This window comes from Centruroides vittatus, unplaced genomic scaffold (assembly GCF_030686945.1).
Source record: "Centruroides vittatus isolate TY-2023 unplaced genomic scaffold, ASM3068694v2 contig_748, whole genome shotgun sequence".
Taxonomy (NCBI): Eukaryota; Metazoa; Arthropoda; class Arachnida; order Scorpiones; family Buthidae; genus Centruroides; species Centruroides vittatus.
Window position 1 is genome coordinate 138,348 of NW_027122484.1, and position 12,776 is coordinate 151,123.

The following is a 12,776-nucleotide window of genomic DNA, read 5'->3' on the forward strand; positions in this document are numbered from 1 at the left end:
GCATCTTTGGATAAATATAACATTTACACTGTATAAGAGGATTCTCTGATCCAATGATTCAAAACATTGGGAAGTTACAAATGTTTCATTCAGATAAAATAAAGGATCAGCAAATCATAAAGACTAATTAAAAGGGCCTTTTCATTATTCAGCCAGAAACAAAACAATGGGCCCGATTGAATCCACAAAAGAATAAGTTACAAATGATGGAGTCTAATGTAATTAGATCAAACCACTCAAAAAATTTGAGGTTAACCCGTTCACTTACGGCTGTTGGGTGTGTTGTTACTTATATTATCGGGTTTCGTTGGTGTGTATTTGTTTAAACCTAGACTTGAACACAATCTCCACAGTAGGAAACCATCTTTAATTAATGTCCTAGCCATCCAAACAGACCAGATGCCAAGGTGGTAAGGATGCTAAGCCTATTGTTTTAGGTTACCAAGGGTTAGGAATGTCTATTCACTAGTGGTCTCTCCCAGGTAATGTTGGGCTCCATTTCTCGTCATTCAACTGTTCCCATTGTAATTTAATGTACTACAATGGGCACACAGAGTTCCTCAAGTTTTAAATTTTGTATGCTTAAATAATAATTTAAATGTATCAAAGATTTTATTAAACTGCTATCTCAGAATAATAAAGAATGCATAAATAATTCATTATTGTTTACAGCAATTTGAATAGTTAAATTTATCAGAAATATGCTAAAAAAAACTATAGGAGATTTTAAGCTTCGTTTCTTAGCAATTTTTGTATAATTTCAGAAGTTATAACCATCGTTTTATTTTATACGTTTCGTATAACTGTATTATAAGCAGAACTGAAGCTAATTCAAGTGAATTTGTAAAAAATTAAAGTGCACAAAATAGCAAATTTTGTAACTTTTAAAACAATTTATATAACAAAAAGTAAGAGAAAAGAAAACACAACTGTTTTATTTGATAAATAACAAATTAAAAAAGACAATATTTTCAATTGGTTAGCTCGATAAGAGCCTCCACGACATTTCCGTGATGTTCCCTTAGCTTTAACTCCGCTACAGAACGAGGTATTTCCATTTCTCTCATCTGACAAAAAACAAAATTAGTACTTTAGCATGTAAATTGCAAGATATAATATTTAAATTTTTAATGAATTAAATAATTCCAAAATTTTAATGCTTTTAAATTTTAAAAAAATTCCAAGAAAATATAAACAAACATAAGAAGCAGGAAGCAAACAGAATTACAATTAATTCCAAGTCTTCCTTCTTTATCGTCACTTTAGCCAATTCCTTTTGTCTCGCCGCCTTTTCCGCAGTTTCCTTTGAATGTTTGTCACCTATCAGGGACATCGCCTGGAAAAATTTTTTGATAATTACTACGCTTTATATCCACATTAAACATTTTAAAAGTACAAAATTCCAAAAAATATCTCACAGAAAAAGGTTAACAATAACTGAATTTACATGCTTCGGATACTAAAATTATTTACTGCATGCAGTTTCTAAGAGTTATAACTTTACGACATGCAAAACAAAAGCATTTTCTAAATTTCTTATTAAACATATTAGCCTTATAATTTAAGATATGTAATTCAGACAAAGAATAGATGTTTGATTATATTCTAAATTAATCTATTTCTAATTATTAAATTTAACACAAAATGGCAGCTAAACTGCCAATATTTAGTCCAAATAATGTACTGCCTTTACTACTCAACTATCTAACTAAAAGTTTATTGTCTTTAATACTATTGAAGAAACAGTTGACGCACAAAGAATCACACATTCTCTCCAGAATAGTCATCGTTTATACTGAAAGAAGTCTAATTTTCAAGTGGTGCATGGGTAAAGTGGATTCTACATCTATACAAAACTTCCAAACATGACAAAACAGTTACGATGCATTTCGTGAATACGGATTAGGATGCTCTTGCGTGCCGTAGCATGGACTAATCCAGAAGTGAAGGATATTAGCTATGTATGTGCACAACAATATTTGAGTTATAACTACTTTACTTCTTACACCTGGATACAGACTTATTTATGAAAGAGTAAAAATAAATCAGTCAATTAATTTCTATCCAATTATAGGAAATACCAAAGAACAAACACATCAACAAATTAGGTTAGCTAGTTTCATTCGTATACACTTCACCTCCAAGAACTAGGAAACAATCTATTCATTATCCAATTCAGGTAACATACAGTACACGGCTAGCTAAACCTTATCATTGTAAGAGCCATACACTGCTTCTCTGAAATACATCATCTATTTATAGTATTTTAAGTATAAATAGATGATGTGATACCCTAAATTCAGTCGACCATTTGATGTTATGTTGTGAGTAGGGTTTTCTCATTTCCCAAACCCGAACATTTGCCTGTCCCGGGCACTTTTTCCCGTAATCCTGGGACAAGCATGTATTTAAATACAACATATTATAAAAATTTACAATATTATTTTATATTAACATTTTAAAAAGCAGAGATGGTCAATACTCTCACACTCAATTTGATTCTTATTTTACTAAAGTCCTGCTACCGAGAATGCCCTTTTTGATTCAATTGATGTGGGTAGAATAGTCTTTAATGCATTTAAGGGAAAACAGATGTTATGTGTTTTATCACCTGTAACCTGGAAGATTTCTAATTCGTTTTCGCGATGCTTTACAGTATGTCCTTAGCCGTCTAGTATTCTTGATTTGTCTACCTCAACTGCTTTAATAGAAGCATCAAGCTTACAGCCGGATAAATTTGACAGTTTGTCTGGCTTTAATAATCAGGTTTATGAAGAAAATCTTCATACTCGCATACTTTGTACTTGTCTGTATCCTGGCATGATGCAGTTATTGAAGCTACCGGACGTGGTTAAAAATTAAGACAGCATAAGCACATTTATTCCAGATATTATAGGTTCTGAGAAGTAAAGAATTTTCAGAGACCTGTCATAAATAGGCTACATATTAATTATTGACAATCTGTGACATGCCATAAGCAAAAATTTTAAAAACTAATAAGCAAGCTTAAAATTAATAAATACAAATGTATTCTGACAGTTTATGGGTTAATTATACTTTCTATTTGCAAAATTTCTTCAAATTTAACACAAAATAACAAAAAGGCGAATTTTAAAGAAATTTGCGTGATTCCCAGGATGAGAAGAATTTCCCCGGTTAAAAAACAGCCGAAATCCTGTCGGGAGAAACCCTAGTTGTGAGTTACACTTATAATTGCTGTGTATATTACACTATGCAATAGAAAAGTTACAAAAATATTAAATGTGTTTGTATTTGCCAAATTTATTATAAAAAAAAATTGTATATAGAAGTGCAATAAGTGTCTAGTAGAACTGCATGTGGCAACCATGGATAGAGCATGAACTTTAAAATGACTCGTCAGCAATAAATTCAATCGGTATTTTCTCCCTGCTTAGCCACAATTGTAAGCCTATCTATATGACAAAGAAATTAAAAATTAAAAATATGGATTCAGGAACAAGTAAGTTAAATTAAATACAATTATACAGTATGTTAGCAAATAACATATTAGCAAACATGTGTGTTTAATTTCTTCTTATAAAAAGGAAAAATACAAATTTAAATTTTCACATTAAAAACAACAAACATTTTCTTCCATCTTGAATGAACATCCTCAGGCTGATGTTCAAAAATAAAACCACACATTTTAGACCAAAAAGTTCTCATCACATGGCCGATGTTTCATTTTGAGGTAGTCACGTGACCAAGTGACATCAAAGCAGGGTCACGTGGCATGTTTCGTATGCCTCTGCTGTCCAATGTGACACTCTACAACAGAAACAAGCTTATGCAATCGATGCAGGCCCACGGTGCAGAGTTTATATGTAGTCCTATGATTTTTTTTGTTTATATCCTTTTTTATATGGGTTGGTGACAAAAAATTCTATATTGAAGCGTGCAATGCCATAAGGTTGTAAATGCCATTTTTTTCAAAATACGTTTTATTGAAGAAATGAATTTTAAATGCAATGTTTTTTCCTACAAAAAAAAAAAAAAATATTGTGGCGATAGTGGCGCTCTAAGTGGCTATATTTTGAAGATAAATTTATGTGCAAGCCATAACGTTTTAAGTGCCAAAGTGCAAGCCACGTGACTTTTGGCGCAACATTGTTGAAGCCAGGAAGCAGTCACTAATAGATTATTGCCAGTTTTTAATGTTAAATTGATATTGAATTTGTAAATTGTGTTTAATAATTTAAATGTAAGTTTTTGGTATTCAAAACTGTTTTTCAGTTGTAGAAACATTAATTTTATGATTGCAATTGTTTTTGGCATTTACAACTTTATGCACTTGCACAATTTTGGCATTTACAACGTTATGGCTCTAACCCTGTTTTTAAACTTTTTTGTTTCCTTACCATCATACTTGGGTGTTTGAAATTAAACCCAATGTTTTATTCCAAAGTGTAAATTGTTCAAATAATTTTTATAGCATTTGATTAAAGTTTGTTCATTAGAAAAAGTGTTTTTTCTCTCTCCTGAAAAGTTTGTTTTTTGGCATTTACAACATTATGGCATTGCACGCTTCAATTATGTTATCAAATATGTCTCTTTTTAAAAAATAATTCAGAGAGAGAGCAGTGCTATACCTAGGTTATGAAATTTGATTTTAATTACATGTAAAAGATATCATTTTATAAAAAAAAATATATATATATATTTACCATCCAAAAAGAAATCTATTCAATTTAATACAAATGTAGCTGTAATAGAGTTAACAATTACATACAGTATTATAGCATGTATAGCATTCAGCATACTCATTAAGGTAGAAATGCATCTCTGAATGAGGCAGTTGGGACCTTAAAGTCAAAGAAACTGATGACATACATGTGATCCTTTGTGTGAGTTATATATATAACAAATACATACTATACCATTACATTTAGCAAAGAGTCACATATAGACATCAGTTTGACTCCACAGGAGTCAAAGAAACTGATAGCTATAGTATATAGCTGTAATAAGGACCCAACCACTTCAGTGGGCTGTAATTTTCGAATTGCAGACCTATAGATTCCCACTATCATCCACCTGTCCTTTAATCTTGAGAACAGAGATGAAAATCATGACTAGATAAAGAACACTTGGGGGGGTCAGAAGACTGATTAACTATATACAAACTTCAGTATGGGCCCGAAATTGGTAAGACGTGAACACCGAATGAGGGATTTACAACTCCAGAGTTATAGACCCCCTTGTACGAGCAAAAAACTCAATGAAACCATACCTCCTGTACATGTAACCCTGCGCAAGATATTCACCTCCAAAGGTTAGTTTTTACTGCAAACCAATATACTGTTATTTCTTCATGCTCTGCATCAGTCAAGGCTTGCTATTGCTCTGCATGTAATCATAGACTTTGGTACTTGCACCTCAGTACCTGCACGAGGGCGAGCCACACACTCCTTAAAACTACATCAAGTACTCCACGAACAGTCAACGGGCATGCAATCTGGAAGTAAGCCAATTTCGGGGGTCTAACTAGCAAAGGGTTGCTTGTAGACGTATGGTTCCTTTGACTTTTTTGCACCTATAGGTATGAGGTCCCAACCGTTTGATTCGGAGCATGAATTGAACCCTGGAAATCACGTAATTTTTAAATTAAAAATTGCATAATTGTGACGTCACAATACGTAATTGACCATTCTGAGACACATTTGTACCGTTTCGGGACCAAACCAAAGCACTTTGCCAGTTCAATGCTTCCCACGTGACTAACAACAAAAACGACTCCATACTTACTCCAGCGATGTCCTGAGAACTTATTTCTTTTTCCTCCGCATAATCTGTTACTTTCTCTAAATCTGCGGCTCCGCTGTCGTGTTTAGCCGCCTTTTTCTGCGGCTTTTGTTCTTCCACGTTACCTGCCGATTCGTCCGTATCATCCGCCATTACTATCCCCCACACGTGCTACTGTCAGGTTGCCAGATAAATTCCACCTGAAGTTACAATCGAAATATCGCCCAAAATCCGCACCAAAATTTTCAAAATTTAGGCAGACCTTACGGGAAAAACTATATTAATGCGATCTGTACGAATTTTGTAGGATTAATAAAATAAAGCAAAGCAACACTTGAGCGATGTGTTAAAAAGGTATGTTTCGCGGACTTTTTCTATAAACAAGTGGCTCCTATATAGATGTGAGACTCGTGAAAAATATCTGAAAAAACCACAGAGCCACTAGACCATGTGTATTTATCCGAAAACTCGCGACCAACTACTGTAGCAGCATACAATAGTACTGTCTACTCTGCAACTGCTGAATATTTTATTAATTAAAATGTAAAACTTCTGGAGAAACCAGATCACTTAATAGCGAGGTTGAGGCCAAAGTTTTAAACGCGAAAACGTATACGTCGGACGTTCGGCGCCGCTTTCCTGTAAGCCTAGAAGTTCGACAATGGCGTTTGGAATGTCGAGCATAATTCCACTGACTTTCCAAACGCCATTGTCGAACTTCTAGGCTTACAGGAAAGCGGCGCTTTTTTATAAAATATATTTGATTTAATATAAATGATCAGCAACACTTTGATGATCGGCTAAGGAAATGACCAGTACTGTCACGTCGTAACACTTACTTGAATGACGATGGCCTGCGGAACATCAACACATTAATTAATCTAGTGATGTTCTGCAAAAAGCAAATTATGAAAAAAATTCAGACAGGAAATAGAAAGCGATATCAAAGGTAGTAGAAGTGATAATTCCCTTCTGATATTTTTCACTTCCTTCTTTGCGTATTTCAACTGCTAAAAGATTTATCGTTTCCTGTTAATAAAAAATGGTTTGATAAATTGGAATTTGGATACTCTCTATTCTATTATTCATTCACATACTTGCATACGTAATTTACTTTTTAACAACAGGAAATAAAAATTCCCTACAAAAAATCTATCGTTTTTAAATATTCTTACAGGAAATGTAAATCTTTATGGTCAGAAGAGTATTATAAGTCGTGAAATGAACTCTTCATTCAAAGATTTAAAAAACAAATAATAGAAATCATGTGAAAAAAGAAAAGTTTCTATAAATATTTCACTATAGACTCTAGTATACCTTTTAATCACAGCCGTTTATTGCTAATATTCAACTAACTCTAAATAATTTTATTATAAACTAGCAGGTAGACCCGGCGTTGCTCGGGCAAAAGTAACGATAGCGAAGATTAAGATTATTACGTTATAGTCACAAAAGAAAGATAGTAATTTCATCAACAAACTAAATATTTTTAATAAAAGGTCGAATTTGAAAATCGAATATGCTCTAACATATTACTCTATTTTTTTTTCCTCCAGCGCCCGTTTCTTCTCCATCTGCGTCTTGCACGTCGCTTTCCCTTAACACTTTTATTGTTACGTAACACTTTCATTGTTGATGGGAGTGTTAAGCCTTAATCCTGTCCCTCTCCCCGTGGGGAGGAATTTCGAAAAATCCCTTCATAGTGTGCGTTCTCGTGACGTAACCTAACTATGTACCAAATTTCAACTTTCAACTCTTAACCGTTTGGGCTCTTTACATTCCCATTGTTACGTAACACCTCCATTGTTAACACTTCCATTCTTAACAATTCCATTGTTGACACTTCCATTGTTACTTAATACTTACATTGTTACTTAACATTTCCATTGTTGATGGAAGTGTTAAGACTTAATCCTGTCCCTCTCCCCCGTGGAGAAGAATTTCGAAAAATCCCTTCTTAGTGTGCGTTTTCGTGACGTACCCTAACTATGTACCAAATTTCAACTTTCAACTCTTAACCGTTTGGGCTCTTAACATTCCCATTGTTACGTAACACCTCCATTGTTAACACTTCCATTCTTAACAATTCCATTGTTGACACTTCCATTGTTACTTAATACTTACATTGTTACTTAACATTTCCATTGTTGATGGAAGTGTTAAGACTTAATCCTGTCCCTCTCCCCCGTGGAGAAGAATTTCGAAAAATCCCTTCATAGTGTGCGTTCTCGTGACGTAACCTAACTATGTACCAAATTTCAACTTTCAACTCTTAACCGTTTGGGCTCTTAACATTCCCATTGTTACGTAACACCTCCATTGTTAACACTTCCATTCTTAACAATTCCATTGTTGACACTTTCATTGTTACTTAATACTTACATTGTTACTTAACATTTCCATTGTTGATGGAAGTGTTAAGACTTAATCCTGTCCCTCTCCCCCGTGGAGAAGAATTTCGAAAAAATCCCTTCTTAGTGTGCGTTTTCGTGACGTACCCTAACTATGTACCAAATTTCAACTTTCAACTCCTAACCGTTTGGGCTCTGCGCTGATTATTATTATTATTATTTTGTTGGGTTAAGTGAGATATACTCGGTTAACACCGGTGGCTGTGTACTATGCCGGACCAAAGTCAAGGCATAGTAACCAAAACAGAAATTAAAGAAGTGTATCAGTGTGTGTGTCTGTATTCAAGAATTTTCTCACAATATGACATGTATTCAATATAGTGGCCTTCTGTAGTGTGATGTATGTGTTTCTATTCAATTGTAATGTGCCCAGGCTTTTGTGTAGTGTGTGTGGTATGACACCTGTAGAGGAGAGAACAACAGGTACAATAAGCACCTTATCCATCCTCCACAGATGCCTTATTTCCTGGGCGAGTTCTGTGTACTTGCTAATTTTTTCAGTGCATGCGTTTTGTATATTGTGAGTGTTTGGAATGGATATGTCTATAATGTATGTGATTTTATTGTGTTTGTCAATGAGTGTGATGTCTGGTCTGTTGTGGTAAATTGTTTTATCTGTGATTATGGCTCTGTTGTAGTACATTTTGTGCGTGTTGTTTTCCAATACTGTCCGTGGAATGTATTTGTAATATGGTTCATGGATGTCTACTAATTTGTGTTTCCTTGCAAGCTCTTGGTGTATTATATTTGCTACTTGATTATGTCTGTGTAAATAATCTGTTTGTGCCAAGAGCTTGCAACCAGAGGTGATGTGTTGTATAGTTTCTGGCATGACGTGACATTTTCTGCATGTGTCATTTGTGAGTGTTGCATCTTTGAGTATGTGTTTTCTGTAGTTTTTAGTATTTATGACCTGATCCTGTATGGCAATCATGAATCCTTCCGTCTCCCCAAAGAGGCATCCCCGAGCTAACCAGCTGTTTGACGCAGTTTTGTCAACAAAATCATGGGCCAGATCATAAAGATGCCTGCCATGGAGTGCCTTTCGAGCCCACGATTGCTTAATGGTGTCTATGCTTTTTATATGTTGTGTTGTGTCCATATGATGTGAGTGTAAGTTTAATGGTGTGTTATTCGAGTCTGCTAGAGTTACTGCTTTATGTAATTGTGATATTTCTTGTTTTTCATATAAAAACTCTCGCAGTAACTGTATTTGTTTGTAGTGAAGGTTAACTATGTCAATCAGGCCACGCCCGCCATCTTTACGTGGAAGGATTAATCTTTCTGTGGCAGATTTAGGATGATGTTGTTTATGCTTAGTAAGTGTTGTTCTTGTTTTCCTTTGGAGTTGCTCAAGATCTGTGTGAGTCCAATGTATAACTCCAAAAGAATATGTGAGTACTGGGATGACATATGTGTTTATTGCTTTAACTGTGTGTTTTGCATTTAACTCTGTTCTGAGAATAGCATTTAACCTACTTTGGTATTCTTTAATTAATCTTTGCTTTATTTGTGCATGTTCTGTTAGTTTGGCCTGTTGGAATCCTAAATACTTGTAGAACTCGCCCTCTTCCATGGATTCAATAACGTCTCCATTTCCAAGTGCAAAATCTTCTTTCTTCAGGATTCCTTTTTCTATGTGAAGTGTTTTGCATTTATCTAGGCCAAATTCCATTTGTATGTCCTTGGTGTATGAATGTGTGATTTGTAGGAGTTGATGAAGTTGTTTTTGTGTGGATGCATAAAGTTTTATGTCATCCATGTACATGAGATGTGACAGTGTATACTGTGTTGTTTTTTCATGCCTGATATTGTAACCATATTGCGTGTTGTTTAACATGTTGGATAATGGATTCAAGGCTAGGCAGAACCAGAGAGGACTCAAGGAATCTCCTTGAAAAATTCCTCGCCTAATAAAAATTTGGTTTGTTTGTATGGAAGTGTTACTAACCCTGAGATGTAGTGTTGTTCTCCAGTGCTGCATAGTGTTTTGAAAGAATGCAATGAGTGATGGATGTATTTTGTACATGTGTAGAATATGTAGCAGCCAACTGTGTGGAACACTGTCGAATGCTTTTCTGTAGTCTATATATGCCATGTGTATGTTTCTGTGTTGTTTGTGTGCTTGCCGTAGAATGACTGAATCTATGAGTAACTGTTCTTTGCATCCCTTGTGATTTCTACGGCAACCTTTTTGTTGTTCTGTTAGAATGTCGTGTTCTTCAACATGTTTGTATATTTTGTTTGCAATACAGGATGTCAATAATTTGTAGAGTGTTGGAAGACATGTAATTGGTCTGTATTGTGTGGGGTCTGTGGTATTGTTGTTTTTAGGTTTCATGTAGGTGATGCCCTGAGTAAGAAAATTTGGCATGTCTTGTGGATTGATGATGATGTGTGTTAGGTGTTTAGCTAGTTCCTGGTGCAGTGATGTAAACTTTTTGTACCAGAAATTGTGAATGTTGTCTACACCAGGTGTCTTCCAGTTGTGTGTTCTGTTAACAGTGTATTGGAAATCATGTATGCTTATTTCAACACAGGGCATAGTTGGTATGTTGTGTAAGTTTTTGTTCTCCTCCTCGATCCAGCCTGCTTCAGCATTGTGCGTGACAGCACTGGACCAAAGAGAAGACCAATATGTTGTGAGTTCTTCTTCTGTTGGTGTGCCACTGTGCTGTGTATCAGTGTTTGCTTTGTTATTAATTTGTCTGTAAAAGAGTTTTTCATTGTTTGTAAATAATTTATTTTGTTGTTTTCGTAGTGTACATGTTTTGTATCGTTTGAGTCTACGTGCTTTGGCAGCAAGTTTTTGTTTTAGTGTATCAATGTATTCTGTAATGTGTGTGTTGTGATGTTCATGTTTTGTATGTGTTTTTATTTTCTTGAAAATGTTTTTGAGCTGTTTTCCTTAATTTGGGTGTTATGTTGTTTTTAGTGTATTGTGTCAGCCTGCCTAATTGCTGTCTAATGTCATTTATTTGTGTTTCTATTCTTCTCTGCCAGGCAGGTTTGTGATAGAATTGTGTTTTCTGTGTATTTGTCTGTGATTGTACTTTCAGTCCATGTTGTGTCACTACTGTGACTGCCCCAGCATAAACTAATGTATGAATGTCTGAGAGTGTAGAAACTGAATTAATGTAGTGTGGTAGTAAGTGAGTGTTTACATAATTTAGTGTTTTTCCTACTTCCTTCGACGTGTTGATTTTTGGTATTCGTGGTCTTTGTATGGGATCTGTGCCTGTATATTTAGTGAGTGTTTCCTGAAATATAAGTGAGAGCGTATTAACTAAATCCATGTCTATGTTATCAGTGATGGATGAGGAAGTGTCTGTAGTATCATTAGTGGTAATTGTTGTATGTGTGTTATTATCAATGCTTGTTCCTGGATTATCCTGACAGGTTACATGATCTTCATTAATGTTAGATGTTTCTGTCTGTTGATGTATTTGATCAGCAACCTGTTGTTTGATAAGTTCAAGTGTTGTTTGTAGAATAAGGTTGTTGTGTATAATTGTTCTTTTTTGATCAACAACCCTTTGTTCGGTGACAGTGAGATGAGGATACTGTTGTGTGAATCTAAGGTGTAGTTGTTGTCTGTATGCTGTCATGTTTGTTTCGAGTTTTGTGATCGTGTAGTAAGTACGGATGATAAACTCATTCATTTCTACCGTCCATTTCATCCGTTGGCGTGGTTTTCCAGCCTTTGTGGTCTGTGGATGCATTGCCACAGAAACACCAAGGCTGGGTTGGTTCCTCACATCTGTTGAGGGCATTGCAGTAGCCATGCTTGGGCCGGTGCTGCTTTCGCCACCGGTAACCAAGGGAGACTGTGGCCTATTTTTCGAACGTGAGCCTCTGCCTAACTCACGAACGCGGACCTTGTTAACCCGGGCGACGTCCGAGCCGGTATCACATTTGGATCTGGTTACTACCATAATACGTATCTCCACAGAATGTGGGTTTGTGGTCACTCTTAGCTTCATTTCTCCCCATAGACCTTACTGGCATGGGTGTCCCTACCAGGAGCTTGTGCTCCAGCCTGCATTGCCCTATGGATCAGTAAAATTACTGGGCTCTCCCACCACGACCAGGTGGTGACCATGGGAGAGTTATTATTATTATTATTATGTTGGGTTAAGTTAGATATACTCGGTTAACACCGGTGGCTAAGTACTATGCCGGACCAAAGTCAAGGCATAGTAACCAAAACAGAAATTAAAGAAGTGTATCAGTGTGTGTGTCTGTATTCAGGAATTTTCTCACAATATGACATGTATTCAATATAGTGGCCTTCTGTAGAGTGATGTATGTGTTTCTATTCAATTCTAATGTGCCCAGGCTTTTGTGTAGTGTGTGTGGTATGACACCTGTAGAGGAGAGAACAACAGGTACAATAAGCACCTTATCCATCCTCCACAGATGCCTTATTTCCTGGGCGAGTTCTGTGTACTTGCTAATTTTTTCAGTGCATGCGTTTTGTATATTGTGAGTGTTTGGAATGGATATGTCTATAATGTATGTAATTTTATTGTGTTTGTCAATGAGTGTGATGTCTGGTCTGTTGTGGTAAATTGTTTTATCTGTGATTATGGCTCTGTCGTA

General features: G+C 35.4%; 1 protein-coding gene across 1 annotated transcript; it reads right to left on the reverse strand.

The window, feature by feature from the left end:
* Positions 1-909: 909 nt before the first annotated feature.
* On the reverse strand, positions 910-5,929 carry LOC136981226 (huntingtin-interacting protein K). The gene is made up of 3 exons (XM_067277505.1): positions 5,767-5,929; positions 1,229-1,336; positions 910-1,067 (listed from the first exon to the last, which is right to left on the reverse strand). Exons 1-3 carry the CDS (start codon positions 5,914-5,916, stop codon positions 972-974), a joined length of 354 nt encoding a protein of 117 aa, XP_067133606.1. The 5' UTR covers positions 5,917-5,929; the 3' UTR covers positions 910-971.
* Between the last annotated feature and the right edge of the window lie 6,847 nt (positions 5,930-12,776).